This window comes from Serinus canaria, chromosome 23 (assembly GCF_022539315.1).
Source record: "Serinus canaria isolate serCan28SL12 chromosome 23, serCan2020, whole genome shotgun sequence".
NCBI lineage: Eukaryota > Metazoa > Chordata > Aves > Passeriformes > Fringillidae > Serinus > Serinus canaria.
Window position 1 is genome coordinate 5,644,072 of NC_066336.1, and position 24,723 is coordinate 5,668,794.

At 50.5% G+C, this 24,723-nt stretch overlaps 1 protein-coding gene across 1 annotated transcript in view; it reads left to right on the forward strand.

Annotated features, from left to right (window-relative positions):
- The window catches only part of MAN1C1 (mannosidase alpha class 1C member 1), a 53,284-nt gene that overhangs the window by 1,061 nt on the left and 27,500 nt on the right, over positions 1–24,723 (forward strand). The window contains exon 2 of the mRNA XM_009098610.4: positions 17,529–17,625. Coding sequence (XP_009096858.2) covers positions 17,529–17,625 — 97 coding nt within the window. The remainder of the gene's footprint in view (positions 1–17,528; positions 17,626–24,723) is intronic.

Genomic DNA, 24,723 nt, shown 5'->3' on the forward strand with positions numbered 1-24,723 from the left:
CCCTCAGTCAGCCATCAGTGCCCCTCACAGCCATGTCCCCCTCAGTCAGCCATCACTGCCCCTCACAGCCATGTCCCCCCTCAGTCAGCCATCAGTGCCCCTCACAGCCATGTTCCCCCTCAGTCAGCCATCAGTGCCCCTCACAGCCATGTTCCCCCTCAGTCAGCCATCACTGCCCCTCACAGCCATGTCCCCCCTCAGTCAGCCATCAGTGCCCCTCACAGCCATGTCCCCCTGAGTCAGCCATCAGTGCCCCTCACAGCCATGTCCCCCCTCATTGCTCCCACCCCTCACCTCCCCACCCTCGCCCCCATTTCTCACACAAGGTCCCTTGCTCCCTCCTTTTCCCAGGGAGGGTGGCAGGAATTGGGGTGTCCCTTTCCAGGGGAGGGTCCCTGTCACTGAGCACACACCTCCTCGCCGGTGTGACTGAAATTGACGAAATGTAAATTTCAGCTTGGTTATTCAGGGAAAAAAGGGTTATAGGGGAAAAAGTCTCACTTGGTGGGAGATGTGTTTGCTTCTGCAAGAGTCTCCATCCCTGGGGGCTCAGATTGGCACAAAAACCAGGAGATGACAGAACTTGGCTGGTGCAGGGGGATGGAGGGACGGGTGCAGGAGCCGGGGAGGAGCAGGAGGCTCTGTCCCTGCAGGTCCCTGTGGGACTGGCACTGGAATTGTCACCCTCTGTGGGGAGCTGACCCCCGTGGGCCGGGGTAGCCCGGCTGGGGGGGCTGCCAGGGCGAGGGGAGGGTTTGGCCCCGTGCCTCCAGCTCGTGCTCAAGCCTGGCAGCCTGGCACACACGTGGAGCAGGCTGTGACCCAGTTAACCGGGTTCGTGTGGGATTCCATCGTGGCTGTCGGATCCCTCGCCCTGATGGATAACCAACTTGGAGGGAATTCTGCTCTCAGAAGAGGTGCCAATAAGTAAAAAGCACAGGTTTAATTAAGCAGAGTATAAATTTCCTGGGTCTGTGCTCTCGCAGAGGTGCAGGCATCCAGCAACGATGCTGCCCCGATTGAAGAGAGAATCAAGTCGAGGAATAACACACCGAGGGCTTTCATCCTCTCCAACCTGCATCTGAAAAACAGTTTTTAAAGCTCCCCTCCCGCTGTCTTTGTCAGGCACTAAAACAAAGGCTGCACGCTGGTGAAATTCCAATTCCTCTGCCAGGCAGCCAGGCACAGCGCACCCGGGGCTGCTGGGTTCCTTCATGGTCCCAGGAGGGGTCCAGCCATCCTTTCCTGCTGCAGGGTGTTTGGAATGTTCCAGTGCCCAGCCCTCACGTGTGCCTGGGTCTCTGCAGATTGCCACCTCCAAGGTGTGCCAGGGAGCACGACACACACAGGAATAACCCAGCTTCCACTCCGTGCAAACAAATCAAATTGAAAAATCAAATTTAGGGGAAGCGAGTGGCATTCAGTCCTTCATTTGGAGTTAATTATTTTTTAAATATAGCATTATTCCAAGCTGTATGGATTCAGCCCCATCTGTTTCTAACAGCCATAATCAGTGCTGGGTAGCAGAGTTAGAGTTTTCAAGGATGAGAATCCATAAATATTAGTTTTATGCTGACAGCTAATTACTCTTCAAACAGAGCCCTTATTTCTTAAAAGTGCCTCCGCTTCTATTTATTCAGAGAGAGAGAAACAAATATGGTGCTGAGATATGAGGCTGAACACGCAAAACAAGGGAGGGTGGTGCAGCCTGGGGAAGAGATAAGGTGTGTCTCTTTTTGTTAATCAAAAAGACAAGAGGAGAACAAACCAAGAAGGTTAGAAGACAAATGCTGCATAAAAAGAAACAGATGGAGGAAAAAAAGAATTGCAAGGAAGAAGTGATGATACAGCCTTTGGATTAGCAAATATTGCTCACATGATGTGAGATGCCAGCAGGGCAGGTGGTGGCTGTGCTGGCTGCTCTGAGTTGCTTTTCCCTCCTTCCTTCAGAGCTTTCAGTCCTGTAGCTTGCTAGAAGGAGTGCCCAGCTGTCCTTGCACTGGCAGTTTTGTTCTTTTCCCTGCCTTCCCTCAGGCCATCCTCCCAGGTCAGCACCTCTGTAACAGGGAGGATGGGATTTGTGGATATTTTTCCCCCACCTGCCTGCCAGATGAAAGCCAGGAGGAGAAACTGGTGTGTGACCACAGATGCCCAGAGGTGATGCCCAGCCTGGAGACTGGAACTTTCCATTTTCCCCAGGACCTTCCAGTGTGAGGAATTCCAGCCAGGAATCCGAGCTGGTGTCCATTGTTTCCCACCACCTCTGAGCTGCCTGGTGCTTCAGCTAAAGAGGAGGCAGTGCCATGGCTTTCCTGTAGCCCTGCTAGACCTTCCCTGCTTATAAACCAGAGTTTAGAGTGGAAAGCCCCATGGCCTCTCCCATTTTATTGCTGTTTGGGAAAGCCTTTGGGGCGTGAGGAGCACTGGGGCTGTTGGCAGAGTGAGGAGCCAGGCTGGGCTGACGTGTGTGTGCAGGTACCTTCACCTATAAAGACATGTCCAGGGTCAGTTTAACAGTTGTTTTCTTGGAAATAAAAAAGGAGAGCAGCTGTATTGCACAGCTTTTGCTGCTAAAGGTTGTTGGCCACCTGGAGAACAGTCTGGGACCCACTGCTGTGTGTTCCTGTGGGCAGCCCAGGGCTGGGGCATGCTGACCTTTCCAGGAAAGCTGCAGAAAGCCAAAGAACAAATGTCCCCATGCTGCAGGTTGGGAAATTTTGGAAGGGATTATTCATCTCTTAAGATGACCTCTGGAAAAGGTATTAGCTGTGTAATTGATCAGTCAGGCATGGCTTTGGGGATTAGCTGATTTTTTACATGTGCCAAATACAAATCACTGATGCTCAGGAAAAAAAAAAAGAGAAATGGTTGTAGCTGGAGAGTGACTGCAGAAATTCCACAGTGGGATTCCATATTTATTCGCTCTCAACAATTTCCAGATCAAATTGGCTCAGGGAAAAGTCAAAATTATTTCCCCTCTAACTGCTGCCTCTGCAAACTCAGCCTCAGATCTGAGGAAATCAGACCGTGTGGTTCCTGCCTTCTGCATCATAACCAGTAATAAAGATTTTGCTGGTGGAGCTGAGCTGACAGTTTTGCTGATGATGGATGGAGCCAAACAGGCTGCTCCTTGCTGCACTCCTGGGTCTCACAGGTGGGGAGACAGGGAAGAGCATTTCTTTCAAGTATTTTTATACCAACCAGTGCTTAAAGACAACCACTGGAGCCAGGCAGAGCAGAAAGTTCATCATTAAATACTCCAGCTCAGTCACGGGATGTGAGAAAAATGTCAACAGGGGGAGAGATTTATTCATTTTTCTTCTCTTTTTTTGGGTGCAAAAGGCACGTTTCCATGCCTGAGGTGTGGGAATGCATCATGCCTGAGACTGGCAGTGCCTTTTGTCCCTTTCAAAGGAGGGAATGTGTCACATCCAGGCAGGGACTGTCCCCTTGGGTCTGACACCCGCGTTCGTTTCCTCTGGATTAATGATACCAAAGCCTGTTTGTTTCACAGTGCAGTTCTCTTCATCCTGGCTTTTCCTCCCATCTCCACCTCTACCTGCCTCACCTGGCTGTCCCCTGTCCTCTTCTAACACAGCTCTAAAGATGTATTTGCTCTCAAAAATCAGCCCCTGGGGGGAAGGAGGCACTGGCTCCCACAGTTATCCTGCATCACTCTGCACATCAGCAGGTGGATCAGTCTTTGGAACACAAGTATCTTGACAGTTTACCACTAAAAGGTAATTAGCAGGAGACAGGAATGTTATCAGGAGCTCAGCCTCTGCTGAAGGCCCCTTGGTGTTGGTTACTCAGTTCCCTTTGTGTGGTTTTTGACTATTATGACCGCAGTGAAAAAACTGCCCATTTTAGGGGCAGGGCTGGGGAAATGCTGCAGGTTCTGAATTTTTTTTTGCCACAGCCCTGACCCCTGCCAGGAGAGCTCTCAGCCCTGGTGCTGCTTGCCTCTGGTGTGGGTTTGGGTGGTCTCCTGGAGCTCACAGGTACCCTGGGGTTGGGCTGTGATCACCAGTTTGCCAAAAGCAGAGCTCAGAGCAGCTCCCAGGCTGAGCTGGGCTGTGAATCTCATCACTGGTCATTTCTGACCATCTCCTTTCCACAGCCAGCAGGAAAAAGATGTCAGACCTCTCCCTTTGCCTGCACTCTGCAACTTTCTGTCCATCCATTTGCAGCAAATGCCTTTCAGTGCTGTGATCTGGGGCTGAGCAGCACTCCAGGCCAGCCGTGAAATCCGTCCGTGGTTCTGTACGTGAGGAGCACCACGCTCAGTTCAGCTGGGAATGCTCCTCCCGTGCCCATCTCCTCACTGAGGCACGTGGGGAGGGTCCAATCCTGTGTGCTGGGCAGATGGAGACCCAGGGACTCCCAACAGACTTGCTGTGGCTGCTGGGGGTAAGGAAACCAGTTCTCTGTAAAATATTTACTAGGGTGCAGTGGAATTATGATCTCAAAGCAGTCAGATGTGCTGTGATTGTAATTCTTTCTCTGGGGTAGAAATACCTCTGCCAGAGAGAATGTCTCTGCAGTTTGAAGCACTGGCTGGCTCCAGCCTTGCTGGAATTTTCCTTTGCTCCACACTCCTCATGCATTTATTTACTGAACCTGTGAAAGGGGTACTGTAGTGTAAATCCCACAAATGGTGCGTGCAGTGGGTTTTTTTGCTTCAGTAGCCTCCGGTGGATTCATGCAAACAGAATTTAGACCTGACCTCGAGCCTGTTTTAGCTGTAGGGGATACAGTTAATTGACTAAAAATGTATTTGTTCTGTTGGTGGAGTGCACAGCACAGGAGTCTGAGCTGTGATCAGTGCTGCAGAGCTGCTTGCCTCAGTGATACCTCAGAGCTCGCTCTGACCCAGCTCTCCCGCGCTGAGGGCACTCTGGAATTTGGGAGTGCTCTGCAATTTGCAGTCATTTGCTCTTCTCTCCCCAAGTCTAGCAGTGAAAGCACTTGTTCCACAACAACTAAATTTGATGCTAGACTGGTTTCTGAACTGCCACTTACAGCCAGCACACGGCTCCAGCACTGCAGAGCTGTTGGCGGGCGGGTGATGAGTGACTGCGAGTGCTGGGCGGGGGAAACGACTCTCTAGGATGCCCACAGATCCGTGGTGCTGAAGGACCTGCACTCTCCTCAATCACTTCAGGAAATGCACATCAGCTCCTTGAAATGCTTTGGATGGGAAGATGGGGTTAGGGCAGGGGGATGGAGCCTGGCTGTGAGCTGTCAGTAACATCCTGCTGTAACCTCCCTGCTCCTCCGTCAGGCTGGGGCCCGTGCACATCCAGGTCTTCAAATATTTACTGAAAAGCAGTCACCTGCACTAAGATTCTATCTTCCCAGCCAAAATTTTTATGGAGTCATGATTAACTTTTAATCAATGATTAAATCTGCCCCTTAATGGGAGAAAGATTTTCGTGCTAAATGTTCTTTCCTTTGGTTCTGTATGCAAGGCTTTGCCAGAGGAGGCTAATCCATCATGTTTGGTTTACTCTGTGATTCTGTTGTTGTACAGATTGTTTGTCATTTTGATGTTTTTGAATATGTTCTCCAGTATTGAAAACAATTCGGATTTTAGATGGGGCAGCTGAGAGGGAGAAAGGGAAATGTACCTTAGTACTGAATGAGAGACTGACCTGAATATAAAACTGACATGGACCTGTCAGAAGGAGAAGGCAGGAAGGAAAATTCACTCCAGTGGTGGCAAGAGGAGATCTTAGTGCTGGCAGCATTCTGATTTTTAAACTTAAGGAAGAGACTGCATTTACATTCCCCAGAAAAATACTTTTCAGTGGATGCTGTGATTGGATTTGGCATGAGGAGCACACGCTGCCATGATTGCTGTCTTTCCTCTGGGTCCCCTGGCGCTTGAGTTCATCATCTGACACCACATTTTGGAAGGGCTCCAGAGGAGCTGTCGTGGGCAGCGGTGTCTGTGAGGCACACATAATGTGAGGGCTTTGTGCAGGATGCACCCAGAGCATGGCAGGAGACAGAGCACACTGGGAGCTGTGCTGCAGGGCTGGATAATGAACATGCCCTCTTTATGGGGCAGGATGGCACTCATTTGTACCCTGGCTAACGGGGCAGAGCACCCTCTGGGAATTAAAGCAGGACACTTGGTGTTCTGCTCCTGAGATCAGATCCATGGTGGCACCTTTGTGAAATGGGCACACTCTGCTCAATCCCTGATCCAGCAGGAGAATGTGCAGCAGAGCTGTTCCTCCTGGGCACTCCAGCACTCCCCAGGAGCACACTGGAGCGTGAGTAAAGCACGAGGCTGCACTAAACTGAAGTGACTGCTGTGCTTCCCTCCTGCATCTCCTGCTGCTGACAGCAGAGCTGCAGAGTCCCCTGGGAGTGTGGAGTCCAGGGAGGGATCTCCAGAGGTTTTGGAAAGGGGAATTGTGTTCCTGAGGCTTCTTCCCTGGGCTGGAAGGTAACAGAGCTTTCTAGGAATGGGAGCCCTCGGTGCTGGAACCTCCTTAGAGCCATCAGACAGCTTGGGGCTCCCCATCCTTGTGTCCCTCTGTGTCCCCTGTGTGAGCCACAGAGCCCATCCTGACCCCAGTGCCTGCCCCTCAGTGCAGCAGGAGCCCTGCACTGACCCCCCCTCCTTGGGGCACCCTGGGGGTCTCCCCATGCTGGCAGCTTGCACTGAACTTTGGTTCCTCTGTGACCTCTCCCCTCTGTCAAAGTCAATTGAAGTTTTCCAGCTCAGGAGGTACCAGGGAGGACGGGCAGGCGACAGCGGAGCAGAAAACGGTTCCTGGGTTTATTTGAGCTAATTGTTCTAAAGGCTGGGATTGAGTGGGAGCCAGGAGCTCATTAGTTCTAATCTGGCCTCCAATACTTGCCTTGCATGGCCCGAGAGCTGTTGTTAGATTTCCTCTCAGATATTGCAAGAATAAGGCTGCAAAGAATATGAAATGCAAGAGATGGAGAAATCCTGCAGCGTCTCGTGCCAGCAGCACTAGCTCAGGATGATGATATACAGTGAGTGTTCCTCCTAGAGAGTGTCCCTTCCCTTCAGAGGGACTCGGTGACAGAGCTCCTGCTGATTTATGGAGCAGGATGGCTCTGCAGACTGTCTGTGCTGAGAATTGGAGCCGTGTTAGCAGCGTCCGAGCAGCCGTGTTTAAAGCAGGGCTCTTGCTCTAATTGTGTTAACATGATTTCCCTGGGCAGGGAGGGAAGTGCAGAACCGTGTACTTTGAGAAGTAACAAAGGATAATTATAAAATAATCGCGTTTCATCCATCCTGAAACCCTCCTGCTGCCTGGGTTAGCCAGCAGGATCAAATACAAATAAAATACTTCCAGTGGAAAAGGGATGTTTCTGCCTCTCCTTCCATCTGAGCCTCGTTTTGCTCTGGAGTTTTCTAGGAAGGACATGTATTTGTGTTGGAATGCAGTGCTGACGAACCCAAACAAACCCTCGGCTGATTTCTGGTGCTGTTTTGGCTTTCCTGAAGGCCTTTCTCCAGCACCAAGACCGTGTCAGGATTGCTGAACCACCGTGGCTGTGCTTGATTATCTTATCTCTCAGAGGTTTGTGCTGCTGAGCCCAAACAACCAGAACACCATTGCTGCTGGCTGTGGCTCTGCCCACCCTCACTGGAGGCTGCACAGCAAAATAATTCCAAAGGCTGATTTCAGCCCTGGTTGGCATAGGACGAAGGCAAAGGCAGCTCTCTTCTCTTGGTTCTTTCATTTCTGGCTTTCAAAGGCTTAAATCAAGTTTTGACTTGAGGGCTAGGGTGGGATTTGGTGAGTGGAGGCTCATTCTTTAGGCCTGAGCATTCTGTGGGTGCCACTTGTGCACTGATGGGGAGTCTGTGAGCAAGGAGCTGCCTCCTGCCTCTAATTCTGATGAACCTTTATGGCTGTTTTCTGTAGTTTATTACCCTGATGCCCAAAGCTGCCATTCCCTGCTTTATTCTGTCAGCAGCCCATTAGTCACCGCTGTGTGATGGCAGTGCTGGAGCAGTGCCAGGGCCCAGCCTTGATCCCTCTGGGGGTGGGAGGTCAGGCCCAGGGAGGGCCAGGCCCCTCCATCCTGCCAGCTGAGTCCTGACATTGTTCTCACACCCACCCACCAACCTCATTTTCCTCAGGGATCCGGTGTTTGTAACCTGGGCTGTAATGATTTATGGTGGGCTCGGGGACTCCTGGAAGGGTTTATCAGCCTCTGGCTAATGAATTTGCTACTGTGGTCCAAGAATTTCTTGCACCACTTTTGTAAGGTGACAGCTCTGACACGTCGCTCTAGGAAGGCTCTGAGTGAGTTTCTCGTGTCTGTTATTAGCTATTACCTGTGATAAATTATTGGACTAATCTCAGCTGACTACTTAATACTTGAGAATTGCTCTGTTCCTCTCTTCAGAAGTTCCAATCACGAGGAACTCTGGAAAAGGGAGAGGACAGCAGTGCTCCAATCTGTCCCTCTGAGCAAGGACTACAAAGACAGATGGGGAGCAGGTGAACCAGCAAGAAATCATTAAACTAAACTCATCCTCCCAGATCTCTCCTGCTAAGCCATCCAAGTGTGAGATGAAGCACAAGGTGTGCTGGCAGTCCTCAGCCTCCCTCTTTCTCCTGTTCCAGCATTTGGACTGAGACAAAGCCAGTTTCCAAACAGATGTTCCTCCTGCTCCCTAAATCCGTTCTCACAGTGCAGAACAGGAGCGATGCAGGATGACTCTTGGCCTGTATTTACATTTTTTTCCTTCCCTTCTCCCTTTCCTTCAGCTCTCCCATCTGCTTCTGCTGTGTTTTGGGCCCCTGAGCCATCCATGTGTCAGAAGCAATTCACACCTTGTGGGTGCTGGGGGGAGAGGCAGCTCAGCTGCTGGAGTGGGGGAGTGAGGCTGAAATGGGGAGAGGGAGTGAGCTGAGCCTCTGGGGGCGCCTGGCACGGGGCTGCTCCTTTTGTCTCTGGCAGCTGTGGTGGCTGTGAGGCTGATCCTCACTTTCTGTCTCTGAGGATGCTCTGGAAACCTTCCCCTGGCTGAAGGGAGCTCTTGGCTGTGCAGCTGCTGGGGTGGGAGCCCCCCAGAAGCTCTGGTGCACCCACCCTGATCTCCATCCCACCCAGGACAGGCAGGGAGCTCAAAAATCGACTCCTGCTCTGGGCAGGGGGGCTCTGCTGCCCTGCCTGGGGGTGGCTCCCTGGCAGATCTGCACACAGAAGCTCTGGAGCCTGTTTACTCTCCCCAGCCCCCTGAGGATTCCTGCCATGCTCCCTCATCCGAGGCTCAGGAGTACAAAGCCTCCTCTCCTCTCCTCTCCTCTCTGGTTTGTTTCTTTTCATTATTGATCTGTTTGACATTTGTCCTACAGGCTGTCAAACAGACGGGCCCAATACATTCTAGAGACTTGGTTTTTCTTATTTTCCTTGAAGAAAAGCAAAATGTTTCCACACCTTTTCCTTTTCTTCCTTCTCCTTGCAGCGTTTTGGGTTACTTATGGCCACAGCTCCTTTTGAGCATCCCCTTGGGCTGTGGCTCTCCAGAAATGAGAATTCTGTGCAGATGGTATCTGTAGGGAAAAGGAAAAAACCTTCCCTTGCCATAATGCAGGTCTGTAAAAACAATCCTGCTTCGTGTTTGTGTTTCCATCCTCCTTCCTATCCAGCGTGGGGGGATTCTGGGGAGGAGCTGATGGATTCTGCCTGCCTGTTCAGCTGTTGCTCATGCTCACCTGGAATGCTGGGCACTTTCAAGGAGAATTTGTAGTCTGTGTGTAATTAGGGATTTACAAAGCCCTGTGCTGTACATGCTTGAAGGGAAGTAGCTGAAATGGAAGAGCCCTCAAGGCAGCCTGCAGGAATGAGACAGTGCCCAAAATCTGAAGAGCTCAGGGAATTTCCTGTGTGGTTTGTGCTGCAGGCTCAAAACCCAGGAGGGGACTCGGAGGTGACATTTGAAGGAGTATCATTACTAGGGAAGTAATTTTCCCCCCACTTTCCTTCCTTAAAGTGTGCTGGAATGCAATAGTAGTCCTAAGAAAAGCCAGACTGTCCAGCCTGGAGCGAAATGGAGTTGAAAAACTGCAAATAGCAGTGTCACACAGTGGGTGCTGGTGGCTGTCTGGTCCTGCTGCTGTCCTGTGTGCCTGCAGCCCTGGCAGCAGCTCAGGAATTGTGTTTGACCCTCAGATTTAGCAGGGTCAGCTCCCCTGGCCAGGTGCAACCTGGAGCTCAGGGTTTGCCTTTTGCTGCCATCTCCCTCCACGCAGTGACAGCAGTGCCTGAGTGGTGACAAGCTTAGGACAGGAGTATTTATTGTGTTTATTGCTGCTGAGGCTGCAGTGCCAGCCTGGCCGTGCTCTGGAATATCCTGAGTCTGATCAGCCCTAGGGGCTCACAGGGAACATGAAACTGAGGTGTCAGGGTGGCCAGGAACACAAATTCCTTTTGTTCCCATCAGAATTTCCCCCAAGCTTTGATTCTGGGAGGCAAAGGAAGAGGAGGCTGCAGTTTCCCTCATCTCTCCACTAAATCACCCCGTGCTTTGGTCTAGACTTGCAAATTTGTTCTCAAAACCATTGTCAGCCTCTTCCAGGCCAGCATCTCATTACAGAGCTAACTGCAAAATCAACTGCTCTTGCTGACATGTTTCCTGATTTAGATGCAGCTGGATCCAGCTGGGGTTTAGTGCCTCAGATAGCCCGAGAAGGGTTTTATTTTTTCCCCCTCTTGACACGGTTAAATCCAGTTGCATTAGGAATTTAATTAGGTGTTAGTTTAATTGTGGTTTGAGCTGTTTTCTCCCATTCAGCTTTCCTAGCAGGGACTGAGGCAGGGAGACTCTTGAGTTCTATTTCTGTCCTTGCCACTAACACTGACAACCTTGGGCTGCTCTGTGCTGGGCATTTTTCTGTCCTCCCAGTGCTTTTTTCTGTCCTCCCAGTGCATTTTTCTGTCCTCCCAGTGCTTCTTGTCCTGCTTTTCCCTGATTGTGGAGGGCAGGGAGTGCTTGCCTCTGCAGGTCTGTGCTGGAGAGCACACAGTGACCTGGCTGCCTGGGAACAGCAAGGAGAGCTTAAAACTTATTTTTTTCATATTGTGACTCGCTGGAAATTGATTTCTGACTTCCTAAAGAATTCCCCCATTGTTCCAGTGATGGAGATCAGTTTTCTGAGCAATGTCTTTGGCTGTTGTGCAAGAGAGGGTGAGCTGTGGTGGCAGCTGATGGCAGAAAAATCCACCCGTGCAGCTTTGAGAAGGAGCTGCCAGGAGTTTGCCAGAAAGAAATCAAAGCAAAGCCCCACTCACCTGTTGCTGGAATTGCTCTGTTACATTTGCTTCCAGACAAAGCTGCCTGCAGCAAGCAATTCCTCTACCTGCCATCTCCCTCTGAACTCTCAGCTGATGTGTTTGCAGGCAGGAGCTGACAGGGATGGAAATTTGGGGTGAGAATCCTCCAGGAAGAGTGGAGCCCCAGGGAGGAGTTCTGTGCCCAGGCTGCTGCTTTAGGTGTGGAAAATGAGCCTTTATCTCGTGTTTAAGAAGAACCTGAGCAGAACAGTGACAAGTGTCAGGAAGGTGAGGTTTTCCTGAGCTTTGGGGGCCATTCCAAAGAGTGTGTTTGGAGAAATCTACTTTTGAGGGAGCTGGTTGGTGACAGGAACCAGCCCTGTGCTGTCTGAGAGGCCAATCAGCCTGGAAAGGATGAAATCCCAGTGCTCTAGGGTCACCTTCCACTGTCCCAGGCTGCTCCAAGCCCTGTCCAACCTGGCCTTGGGCATTTCCAGGGCTGCAGGGGCAGCCACAGCTGCTCTGGGCACCCTGATGGACCAAGTGAGCTCAGGCTCACAGTGCCCAGAGCCCTCTGGGTGTTTCTGTGCCCAGTTCCTTCAGGATATTTCTGTGTCCAGTTCCCTCTGGGTGTTTCTGTGCCCAGTTCCCTCTGGGTGTTTCTGTGCCCAGTTCCCTCTGGGTGTTTCTGTGTCCAGTTCTCTCTGGGTGTTTCTGTGCCCAGTTCTCTCTGGGTGTTTCTGTGCCCAGTTCCCTCTGGGTGTTTCTGTGTCCAGAGCCCTCTGGGTGTTTCTGTGCCCAGTTCTCTCTGGGTGTTTCTGTGCCCAGTTCTCTCTGGGTGTTTCTGTGTCCAGAGCTCTCTGGGTTTTTCTGTGTCCAGTTCCCTCTGGGTGTTTCTGTGCCCAGTTCTCTCTGGGTGTTTCTGTGTCCAGTTCCCTCTGGGTGTTTCTGTGCCCAGTTCTCTCTGGGTGTTTCTGTGTCCAGAGCCCTCTGGGTGTTTCTGTGCCCAGTTCTCTCTGGGTGTTTCTGTGCCCAGTTCCCTCTGGGTGTTTCTGTGTCCAGTTCCCTCTGGGTGTTTCTGTGCCCAGTTCCCTCTGGGTGTTTCTGTGCCCAGTTCCCTCTGGGTGTTTCTGTGCCCAGTTCCCTCTGGGTGTTTCTGTGCCCAGTTCTCTCTGGGTGTTTCTGTGCCCAGTTCTCTCTGGGTGTTTCTGTGCCCAGTTCCCTCTGGGTGTTTCTGTGCCCAGTTCTCTCTGGGTGTTTCTGTGCCCAGTTCCCTCTGGGTGTTTCTGTGTCCAGAGCCCTCTGGGTGTTTCTGTGCCCAGTTCCCTCTGGGTGTTTCTGTGCCCAGTTCCCTCTGGTTGTTCCCACCCTGCCCAGTCTCTGGGAGGGAAGGGCTGAGTTTGTTTTAGCTGGAGGAGCTGAGGAGCAGTGGAAGCTGCCCAGAGGATGTGTCAGTCACCAGTGGAGAGGAAATAGCTGGAGCTGGAGTTGGGCTCGTGCTCTCCTGGCTTTCCTTTGGAGTGCCAGGCTCAGGAGGGAGGGGATGTTGGATTACCACGTCCCAAGGTGCTGGCAGCCTTTGAGGGCCCATTAAATGGAAATCTCTGCAGTTCCTGAGTGCTCCATGCCAGCAGGAGAGAACATGGCTGCTGGAAAACAGGCAGGTTAGCCAGGGTGCCTTTAAACTGCTGGAGTTCCTGTTGGGATCTATTGGATTTCCTGTAATCTTTAATTATAAAGTGTAATTACTTTAGGATGGATTATCAATGTTGGTGTCCATCGGCAGGAGTTGCTTGGTAACGTCCCTGGAGCTGCAGCTCCTCCTGCTCTGCACTCCCAGGCTTTTAGAGGCAGCCAGAGGGAGGCTCTGGCTATCAGTGGCTGCCTAAATGGAACATCTCCATGCTCTGGAGTGAGCACACGGCCTTTTTGTTATCATTTTGCTGTTACATAAAAGCATTACCGGGGACACGGGCCCACAGAAGGAACCTGAGAAGTTGCTCAGCTTTCTATTAAAGGTTTTCAAATGGATTCCAGCCTTTTTATAGCATTCTGCCCTGCTGTTTGCCTGGGTATTTATATCTCCATGTGATAATACTAAAGGCAGCAACACAAAATAAACATGATGCTGTTTCATTACCTTTTCTGCAGATCCTGAATTATACAGGTTTTTGCAAGTCTGATAAGGGAAAAATGCATCCATTATTCCAAACAGAAATGAGTTATCCCAATGTGTTCAGGCAGAATTCTTCCTAAAGACTGACAGTTCCTCTTTTTCTTTCTTTCTTCTCAACTGGCAAATTATGTTGTATACAGCAGGGGAAAAGAAATGGCATTATTGCAGCTTAAAGACCCAAAGTGGCACAGAGCTACTATGGGGCAAGGAGGTTAAAGGTGGGAAAGAACTGGTCCTACTTTGGAAACTGTCAGCACAAATAATCTGCTTCCAGCTGCAGGAAAAGGAAGAGAGGTGGGGAAAAAACAAGTTAGGAATACAATAGGGAAAGAAATATTTAAATTACACTCACCCCCCTGCCCTCCTTTTTTTTTTTTTTTTTTTAACCCTACTGGAAATTTCTTTGATATTTTATAGGGAAATGTTTGAAGGGAAGTTGAAGGAAGGAGGCTAAAGAGCCACGGAAGTGGTTATCTTGTGAAGAGAATGGCTTTGTGTAATGTTCCTTGGAAGTGCATGAAAGGGGCTGATTGGTTGGTATATTTAGATTTCATCTTTTAAGCATTTACTAATTATCCCAGTCTAGATGGATAAAACTAATCAAATGGCTGTTTGGGAATGCTCTGCCTTTGGAAATCTTCCCTGTTAACAAAAGGAGGGCAAGTGATGGTGGGGGGAGCTTTTTCTTCTTTTCTTCCCCTCTCATCTCTCTGCTTTTGCAAGTCCATAAACCCAGAGATTTGGAGTGGTTTTGTTATTAAATGTGCTAAAGATTTGCACATCTCTTCAAGTGAAAACACTTTCTTGGTCAAGTTTTTATCCCGAGACCCAATTCCTCATTACCTGGATCACAGCATCCTCCAAATGCTTTTTGTTCTGCTGCTGCCTCTGTGAAACACAGGTGGGCTTGAAAGCCAGGTCCTTTTTGGGTTTGGGTGGAGCAAAGCACAGGGGAAGATGGGGATCTAAATGGTGAAAATGTTGGTGCAGGTTTTCAGAGGTCAGTTCTGTCATTTCTAATTGATTTTAATACAGACTTGTCTGGCTGGGCAGCTGAAACTCTCCAAAGTAACAAGTGACTTACAGGTGAAAGGAAAGGAAGAGCAATCTGACAAATTAAATTATAAATTTGGAAGTCTCTGCTATAAATCAGTTGAGACCCAGAGTGCTTAGAATACCAGGCCCAAATAGATAATTGTCTGTTAGGTGGCAGATGGCTCAGTGGTGAGAACAAAATCTGAAATTATGGATCTATTTCCATAATTTTTGTGGTTCCGGTGCCATTTTTCAAATACAAAATGGCACAATGTTAACACTGATGTATTGTTAACGTGTCAGGACCAGAATTCATAAAATATTCACTTCTAATCCTGGTGGCTCATCAGAAATGAGCCTGGAGCAGGCTCACCACACACATTCCCCTCCCTCCTGCATCCCTCCCTTCCCTTCCAGCCTGGAATTGGAGTCTCTGCTCAGAGGAAGCTGCTGTGAATGTGGAGCCCCCACTTTCAGGACCTTGCTGCATCCCTCCAGTGCTTTGGAAGCTGAGGTGCTAAATTTGGGCTGGAGAGGCAGCTGCAGGGAGCCAGAACGGGCAGAGTGGTGCAGATGCTTTTTTGGCTCTTCACCTTTTCCAGTTGGTGCTTTTTGGAGCTGTCAGTGGAGAGAGGCAAGCTCTGGGATGCTGGGAGATGAAAAGCTGCCACGTTCTGCATCCTGCCTCCCAAATCTGCAGGGTTTAAAGGCAGCCAGCACAGTGTGCTTCACCTAAAGGGAGCCTGGCAGCCCCACGAGGCAGCACTGCCATCCCCTGAGGATCAGCTCAGGGCTGAACAGAGGCAGAGTTTGGGACAGAAATTGGTGCTGGGGAACTTCTCCCAGCAGTGGGACACAGGCAGCTGAAATGGCTGAAGAGGCAGATGAGGGATGCACCATCAGCACTCAGAGCCCTGGGGGAAGTGGGGCACTTTGGGGAGCCTCAGGCTGCCCCTCCTGGATGAGGAGACAGGAGAGGAGGAGATTTTCCCTGTGGGAGATGTGGCTGATGGAGGCTGAAGGGAAGCCCGGGTGGTTTCCATGCCCTCCCTGGGATGGGCTGTCTGCAGGCTCTGGGTCCCAGCACAGCTGGGTTCACCCTGGACATGCTGCACTGGAGGGGTTAAAGAAGTTGAGGGAAGGAAATAACTTAAAATTTCATACTCAGCTTAAAATGCAGCTGACTCAGAATGACAGCATTAGGAGATCTAGGGAACAAACCAGAACCATTTCCACACCCTCTGCATGTCCAGGCTCCCTGTGTGCCAGGAGGGTGGGTGCCCATCCTCAGCCCTGACTGAGAGGAGCCCAGGAGGTGCCTGGCTGTTTCCTTTTGGTGCAGGAGCCCTGCTGTGGGAATGCTGCCTTGACAAACACCATCCTTCCTGCTGCCAGCTTCAGGAGCCAGCTCTGACACACAGAATTGCTCTGCATTGCCCAGAGAGAGGCCAGAGCTCCTCAAGATTCACCCTGTTATGTTCATGGAGAATGAGAGCTTCCCATTTAAAACCTGCTGCCACTGGCAAAAAAAACCCAAACCAAAACAAAAAGAGATTTGGCAAAAATAAAGTGAACACCCCGAGTCATGTGCCTGGGACACGTTTGAGTGCATTTTGTGGAGGGTTTCTTCCCCCTCCCTGGGTCATTATTTAGTTTCCTCAGCAGAGCTCTCCACTGACTAATTCATCCCACACTGAGTTTTTAAACCCCAAATTGGCTTTGTTTGTCCAGCATTCCATCTCCTGGTGGTGTTGGAGCCTGAGTGTTAACAATCAGTTCAGCAAATGTTTATCCTCCTCCATCTGAACAGCTCCAGGAAACTTGACTTTGGAAGCTTGATGTTTAAAAAGGAGGGGGAATCTGGGGATGTGGCTTTTTGCTAATTAAGGAGGATACTGCCAGGGGCTTGTGATGTTGGGTTTGTGAAACACACAGCTGGAGGGAAGAGCAAGAGCTGAGATGACAGGAGGGATTTCAGACCAAGGGAACCTGCTGATTCTGATCCTGAGGCAGAGCAGCCAGTGCTGCTGCAGACCCAGGACAGGAGTGCTCTGTGCAGGAAGGATTTCCTTTAAACTGCCGTTTTCCCTCAAAAGCCTGGTCCGAGGGAAGCGTTTCAGCCTTCTCTTATCTTTGTTGGAGAACATGGCTGATTCTCTGAAGCCTCTTCTTCCCCTTTGTTATCTCTTTTTGCCAGGGATTGAATCAAAGGATGTTCAGGTCAGTGTGATGCTGGGGCTGGAGCTGCTCAGAGCCAGGCTGGGGGTTAGAAAAGGCAGCTTGATTGAAGGCACTCCTTAAAGCTGACAAGTCCCAGTCTCTGCCAGGTGAAGAAAGGACACTTGCATGTTTAATTTGTCCTCCCAGAGGGGCAGGAGGACAGAAGAAGCTGCTCTGGGATGTGTGTGTGTGTGTTGGAACTTGCACAAGCACTGCCCCACAGCCCTCAGGGGAAGGTCAGGGTGCTGGGCCCGGGCAGGACAGCTCAAACATCCCAAAAGGAATTGTTTGAGTTGGAAGGGGTTGCTCAGAAATCACCCAGCCCCTGTGCAGAGCTCTCTGAAGAAAGCCCTGTGGAGTTCTGATAGAATATAACAAGATGTCATGGATTTGGTCTTTGTGAATGTATTCTGTCAATTAACAGAGTGAAAACCTCTGTGCAGTCCCTAAGATCAGTTCCTCCCTGTGCTTAGGCACAGATCAGCTTTGGCCTTACATTCTTAGCCCATTTTAACAAGCATTCTGAAATACTGCTGCTCTCTGAAAAAGGTTGGAAATTCAGAGATGCAGACAGCTTTCTACAAGTCCCACGTGGTGTGCAGGGCCAAGGTGAAACGTGGGGCTTTGGTGGGAGATGTGCCAGGTTCTTCCCCAGGAATGATGAGCTGGAGACTTCCCAACCCCTGGGTGCAGCCCCACTTCTCGTGTTCAGTGGGAATTCAGATTTTATCATTGAGGGGCCATGGCCATGGATTCCCAGAGCTCAGGTTTGGAAATTCTCGCTGGTGCTGACTGTTTTCACTGCCTTTTCCCCTCGCAGATGATGAAGTTTGCCTGGGATAACTACAAGCAGTATGCCCTGGGGAAGAACGAGCTGCGCCCGCTGACCAAGAACGGCCACATCGGGAACATGTTTGGTGAGTGGGGCCCAGCTGGCTGCAATTCCACTTTTCCTGAGCTTTGGAAGTCACATGTGCAGGGCAGCTCCTGTCTCTGCAGGGCAGAGAGGGTGTCTGTCTCAGCTTTGACCCCGTCCCTCTTGCTGGTGGTGAGCAGCAAGGTTTGAATCCGTGTGCTGTGCCTGTCCCAGGGCTGGGAGCTCATCCCTCCAGGCAGCTGCCAGTCCCAGCCTGGGGCACCTCTCTGTGCACAGCCAGCACCAAATGTGCTAAAATGAAAGTGTCTTTATTAAAACATGAAGCCAGCCCAGAGCTGACAATGCTGCTATTTGTCTGGGCTTGTAGGCTGCAGGACCTGACCAAATTGAGCATTTTCTCTCTCGTTTCTCCACTGTTGAGCAAGATGTGAATTCCATGAAATATTGAGTGAATCAATATTAAAAGCTCTTTATACTCTGTGCTAACTGGCTTGTATAATTTTACTCTTTAGCAGATTACCTTTTTTTATGTGAGCCACTTTCAGTGCTATTCCCTGCTCGTTCTGGTGGGATACTTGTTGTGGCTTTGGGGTATTTGTTGGCTTTTGGGGATATAAATTGTCTTTTTGCTGCTCTGCACTCGGAGCATTTCCCTGCTCTGCTCCCTGAGTCCCTGCCTGTGCCATGAGGAGCCCTTCCTTCCCCTCCCATCCCTGGGGAGTTCCTGCTGTGCAGAGGGCTCTGGGCTCCTTTCCAGGGGATGTGTGTGCAGAGATTATCTCCTGGAGTTCTCACCCAGCTCGGGGCAGAGCAGAGTTCCTCCGTGGGCAGGTCACCCGTGAGCTGATTGCCTCAGTGCAGAGGGTGGCACTGAGGGTTTGGAGAACACTCCCATCCTGTTTTGCACTCTGAAGGTGCCCAGGTCCTTCTCCACATCAGCTCCAGGACCTGGGGGGAGCTTTCAGACTGTGGTGATGTGCTCTGTGTGGACCCAACCCTGATCCTGCTCAGCTTTGGGGGCTGAGGTGTGGGGAAGTGCAAAGGTGGAAATGGCATCATCAGAGAAGGGAAGGCTTGGGGTGACCTGGTTATGGCCTTCCAGGACCTGAAGGGAGGACAGGAAAGATGGAGAGACCATTTTTGAGGGTCTGGAGTGACAGGAGTGGCTTCAAAGGGACAGGGCAGCTTAGATGGGACACTAGGGACAGGTCTTTGCCGTGGGGTGGGGAGGCCACATCTGGCTCACAGCTGGCTGTGCAGGGCTGGGCTGCAAGGAGCCCCATTAACCCTTGAGGAGGCTCAGGGAAGGAGGTTTGGGGCTGTCACAGGCTGGGTGTGAGCAGCCCCTGCCCCTGGCCAGCCCCTCTCTGCCAGGAGCACTGATTTGGGTGGGTTTGGCCTTTGCTTTGCTCTTTCAGCCCCCTCCAGCAACAGCCAGGTTCTTTTCTGGAGAACCTGCATGGCGTTCAGCAGCAAGCTGAAGCATTTTGCAGCTCTTCCACTCTGGCAAGCTTGTCAAAATTCCTCAAGGAGTGTGCCAGTAAACAGACAAAAATATTGAAAGCTTTAAAATGCATTTATCATGCTAAAACAATTGACAGTACTTATGCTTGTTTGCAGTGTGCCTGTGAGCACTCTCAAGAAAAATGCTTTGGAGCACGAGGATTTGCAGACAATTGCAGAAAAGCAGCTACATGGTACATTTCAGCCTTTTCATAGGCTTTTCCTCCTCCTAGCTGTGCCTCTAAAGGAGGGCAGCATCAGGCAATCCCTCGGTGCAGCCCTCTGTCCCTCTGGCCTTCAGAGACTCTGAGGAGCCAGGACAGGGCACTGTGGCCCTGCACTGCTGCCCATTCCCCCTCCTGTCACACCAAGTGGCTTTTTATCCCAAACTCCAGCTGGAAAGGAGGCAAACTGGGTGCTCTCCAGGCTGGAAATGTCAATATTAAGCTGAGATTTCTCTGCAGCTGCTTCCATGTGGGAGGGGAGGAACCTCTTTGGGGCTATTTTCGAGTGTGTTTGCATGCATGGGAAGCAATCAAGTTCCTGAAGGGTGATTTTGCTGTGGTGGATGTGCTGCTGCTCACTTGGAGCCTCCAGTTTGGCAGCCTCAGCCTGGGGGGAGCTGCTCTGGATCAAATATTCCCTCTAGTCCAAGTAGAAATAAAGATGAACTCTGAATTCTGCTCCTGCAGAGTGTCCTGCTTCTGGCAGCCAGGACAGAGATCCCTCCCCCATTTTCCTGCCCAAGTAGGAAAACTTGGATCCCCAGCCCCATTAAAGATCCAGCTCTGCCATTTCCCAGGTGTTTCAGCATTCCCCCTCTCCTGGACTGGGATCTGAAGAGCTGCTCTCACGTTCCCGCTGGTGCTTGCTGCTCTCCAGCTCCTGTTTCTCTCATCAAGCCTCTCCCACGTTTCTGGACAGAGTTTATTTGAGAGAACTCCTGTGATTGCTGTCATTTACAATCACTGCAGCTCGAGAGCCCTTTCCTTAAACCCACAAGCTGTGCTCCTTTCATCAGCATTAATTATTCATCAGCGATGCTTGTGATAAGAAGTGCCACGCTGAGCAGCCCAGCCCATGGCCTCCAGTGGGGTAAACATGGTTTAGGCTTTCAGGTGTGGCATGATTTCCCTGGAAATGGTGCCATGGGAGGGGGCACAGCTGGAGCAAACCCCACAGCACAAGGTTCCAGTCGCTCCTAAAGGCTGCACAGCTTGGGGGGGGTTAATTCTTCATTAATTTTATTATTATTATATCTTGTTATATTTATTATTTATGTTTATTATGACAATTATTATTAATTAACTTTAGGTTCAGGGTTGTCTGCAGGATTTCTCAAGGAAGAGCTGCAGGATGCCAGGCCCCAAACGAGCTGGTTTAGGAACGTTTAAGGAAAATGGCACAGCTGAGCTTGGGGCTGAGGGTGAGACTGGAGACCTGCAGGTACAAATTCTGCTCCCAGTGCTGATGCAGGTGTTTTAACCCTTCTCAGCACCTCAGCCCTGCTGCCTTGGGGGCTGTAGGGATTAAATTCCGTGGTGTTTGCAGAGCGGGCTCCCTGGGAGCAGGGCTGCTGGAGGGGGCAGCAGCTCTGTGTGCCACAGCCCCTGAAATGCACCTGTCACCCTGAGCTCCAGAGCACTGGATTATTATTCTGCCCGCTCCCCAGCTCTGTCAGAGCCACTTATTTTTCTGACAAAATGTTTTTAAAATCCTGATAGCTTTACAGAGCTTCTGTAGCTACGGGAGAGTGAGCTGGCATCTCGTTCTGCTCGTGCATCAGCTGAATTGTCAGTTACATTTTGATTGCACAGTCTTTTAACAATGATAAGGTGAGAAGCCTGATTTTCAGATATCTCTTGAAGTGTGCAGTGCTGGCAGCAGGAGAATCTTTCTTTGACTTATACCCTGAGCCAATTTGCTCTGAAATCAGTGACAGCAAGTAAATATGGAACCCTGCTGTGCTGTTAGGCGTTTCCCACCACCTAAATGCACGTTGGTTTATTAATTTGAGTTTAAAAATAGCAAACCTTAACCAGGTTTCTCCCCTTTTTTTCCTCTTTCCCCACTCGATATCATGCCTGAGATCATGAATTGCCTCGTTGCAGCCATTGCTCCTCTCAGCATATGCTGAATTTCTGCAGCACAGTGAGGCTGTGCAGCTCCAGCGATGGCAGTCCAAGTGCCAACTGCCACAGCCAGGACAGTGCCAGGCCAGCAGGAGGGGTGGCACAGCCCTGCCAGCAGCTGGACTGAAAGGACAGCAGGTGTTTGCACCTCATCCTGCAGCAGGGCTCTCCTGTGCTGGATTGCCTGGTGACAGGGCCCAGGCTGGAGGAATTCCTGGGAAATCCGTGGCTGTGTTTGTGTGCTTGGCTCAGACTTGGCTGAGCTGTTTGCTCTGAGGACAGGAGGTCACTGGCCTCAGCTGCCTGGAAATGGGGCTGGTTTGGCTCCAAGGATTAAAAAAAGGGATGAAATGGCTGGGGAAGAAAAGCAGTGACCACAGGAGTATATCCAGAGAGGCCTCTGGAAAGGACCCAGCTGATTGTCCTGAGATCCAGAACCTTCAGGTTTGCTCTGCCTGGCAAATTCCTCCAGATTTTGTCACTGCCCTGTGGCGCTGTGACCTGCCAGGCTCAGATCTGGATGGAGATTCCAGGAACCCCACTGGAAATCCCAGGAATCCCCATGGATTTAACACCCCCAAGCTCCTGTGGCAGCAGTTTTTAACAGCAGCTGCTCTGGGGCTGCCAGCTCAGGCGCTGGACCCCAAAATCTCCACGTGCCAGGGTGAGTGCCCCCAGGCTGGCCAGCTAAACCAAACATTTCCCAGAGGGCTGCTTCCTTCTCCGGGATTTAGCAGGCAGCAAACACACCCAGCTCAGTTAGCAGCAACAGGAGTTGGTCTGTGAATATATAACAGAGATAATTGAATGAAAACATTAATGCAGCAACATCCCAGCTACCAGAAGAGAAATGGGAACCTCCAATTGTGCAATCACTTACTGCACCTTTTCTCTTCTGTCTCTGGGTCTCTTTCCCTGTGATCACAAAATTGCAAAACCCTGGAGAGTCCTTTTATGTGATTAAAATAATAATAATAATACTACTAATGGCTCTCTTAATTTCTGTGCTGAATGATGCCTGCTGCCTGTTGCACATGACATTGGATGCTTGGCTCCGTGGGCTCTTTAAAGAGAAAAATACCTTGTAATGAAGATGTTGCTGGAACTCTGTAGCTCCCTGGCATCATCATCTTTTTTGTCTTTTTCATGTAGAATGTTCCCCAGATGAATAATTTTCAGGAGGGCATTTTGAGTTGACTTTGGCTTTTGATGTCAGTGAAATCTGCAGCAACAAACTTATTTCCTGGCAGCAGGAAGCAGGGAATCAGGATGTCCTCCAAATCCCAAACTGGCTGGAGTCTGGCTGTGTGTTGGAGCTGACATTAATCCCTCTTGTGGGGCTTTTTTCCCCTCTTTTGAGATCACTCCCAAGCTAATTAAGCCTTCAGGAGATCTGTCCCCACTCCACTCTCACCTTGGGTTCTGCTGGCAGTGGTGGCTCAAACTTCAGGGCTCTGCTGGGTCCCAAACCCCTTAAACAGGGGTTTCATCTGATTACAGAGGCTCAGCTGACTTCTCAGCTTGAAATATTCATTTAAAAAGTTTAACCCAAAAAAATCCCCAGTGTCTCAAGAGTGGCCTCCAAATGAGGCCACCTTGGCATCACACCCTGGCTCTGGGGCTGGGCAGTGACTGCTGAAAAAAAGTCTTGAAAAATCATCTTAGATTTGCATCTCAGCAGAGAAATAAAGTCAGGAAGGAGAAGGGGGTGGAGAGGCTGGGATGGGAGACCCCAGCCTGCCCTAGCAGACTGGGCGAGCTCCACCTCATCTCCCCAAGCCCATCCATCAGCCCAGCTTCCTCAGCAGCTTCCTGAACTTTCCACTGACCCCGAGCTGAGGCTGGAGCTTAATGAGGCCTGGGAGCAGCAGAGAGTGCCGTGGGATTTGTCAGGAGTGCTTCTGCAGCAAAACGGGGCAGGAGGAAACAAAACAGGGACCAGAAAAACAGCCATTAGAGCAGCAAATGGGAGCAGGAAAAGGGAGAAAACTGCACTGGGCTGGGAGTGGAGAGGGTTCTGTGGGGCCTCTGGGCTGCTGAGAGAGGAGCAGGCAGAGATGAGCAGGAAGCCACACGTGAGCAGCCCCGTGGCACAGCACGCAGGGAACAATCAGGCTGGAGCTATTTTTTAATCCTTTTTTCAGGCTCTGGGTGTATTTTAAAACACAGTGAGCTCATCTTTAAGATTTTTCCTTCTTTCCTTTTAATATTTCCTTTAAGCGCCCCATTATGGATGTTGCCTGTGCCTCATTCTGGACACTAATTATGCGGAAATAATTGTCTAATCTTCAGAGATATTGAGCGTGTGATTAAAAGGCAGCCAGCTGAGGGTGGGTGGAGTTGGACTGCTCACAGATCCAGCTCTGGATTAGGAGGCTTTGGTGGCAGCTCCACAGCAAAAGCTGAGTTGGAGGCTTGGCACTTCCAGCTGGTTTGAACAAACATCCAGCACCCGCTGCAGGGAGCTGGGCACAGCTTGGGAGTCACTGGGAGCCTGGGATGGGATGGGATGGGATGGGATGGGCTTTGAGAGCCCTTCCCACCCAGACCAGTCTGGGATTCCTTAGGGAGGTTAATGTCCCACCTGGGGCTCCTGGCTGCCCTGCCTGGGCTGCAGGTGGATTTTGGGATGCTCAGGGCCAGGTGTCTCTGGCCACTGCTTGCAGTCAGGTTCTTGATGAGGTTCTTGCCAGAATCACAGAATTAAGGTTGGGAAGGACCTTTAAAGCCAAGCACTGAGCCAGCACCAGCCCTGAGTTCACCACTAACCCACATCCAGACCTTCCTGAGCACTTCCAGGGCTGTGACTCCAGCACTTCCCTGAGCAGCCAGTTCCAAGGCTTGATAACCCAGGCAGGGAAAAAATTTTCCCTCTGTCCAACCTAAACCTCCCCTGGCACACCTTGAGGCCCTTTCTTGTCCTGTCCCTGTTCCCTGGGAGCAGAGCCTGACCCCCTCTGGCTCCAGTTCTATTCCAGGAGGAGTTTGCAGCCACAGCCTCCCCTGCACTACCAGGAACTACATAAAATCCAGAGCAGGTTAAGAAATTTTTAAAAATACACTTTTGGTTATGCCTTTTAATGTTGGAAATATCTTGAGACTCGTGGGTTTCTGCCTTCATCCCTGTATGTTTTAGCTTTCCCTTGTTTATTCAGAGGAGATGGAAATTGTTCAGCAGAAAAACCCACTTACTTTGGCTTTAATTCACTTGGTTCCTACTGCTGAAACTTCTGAAGGGATTAAGCAGGTTCCAAACTGGCTTTGCTGTGTTGGATTTCACATTTCGAACTTAACTGCTCTATCACATCATTTTGTGCTGCTGCTGAGGTTTCTTTCCACCCTCATTATGTATCTCATTGGATATTCATCTGGATTAGTGTTAGATTTTGACATTTTTCTATTCACCTCCAGGAGATCATATATCAAATGGGTCCTGCTACTGAATTTCTTCCTCTGTCATTTCTCCAGGTGCTTGTTTCTGATTTTTTTGTTTTCATCTCTGC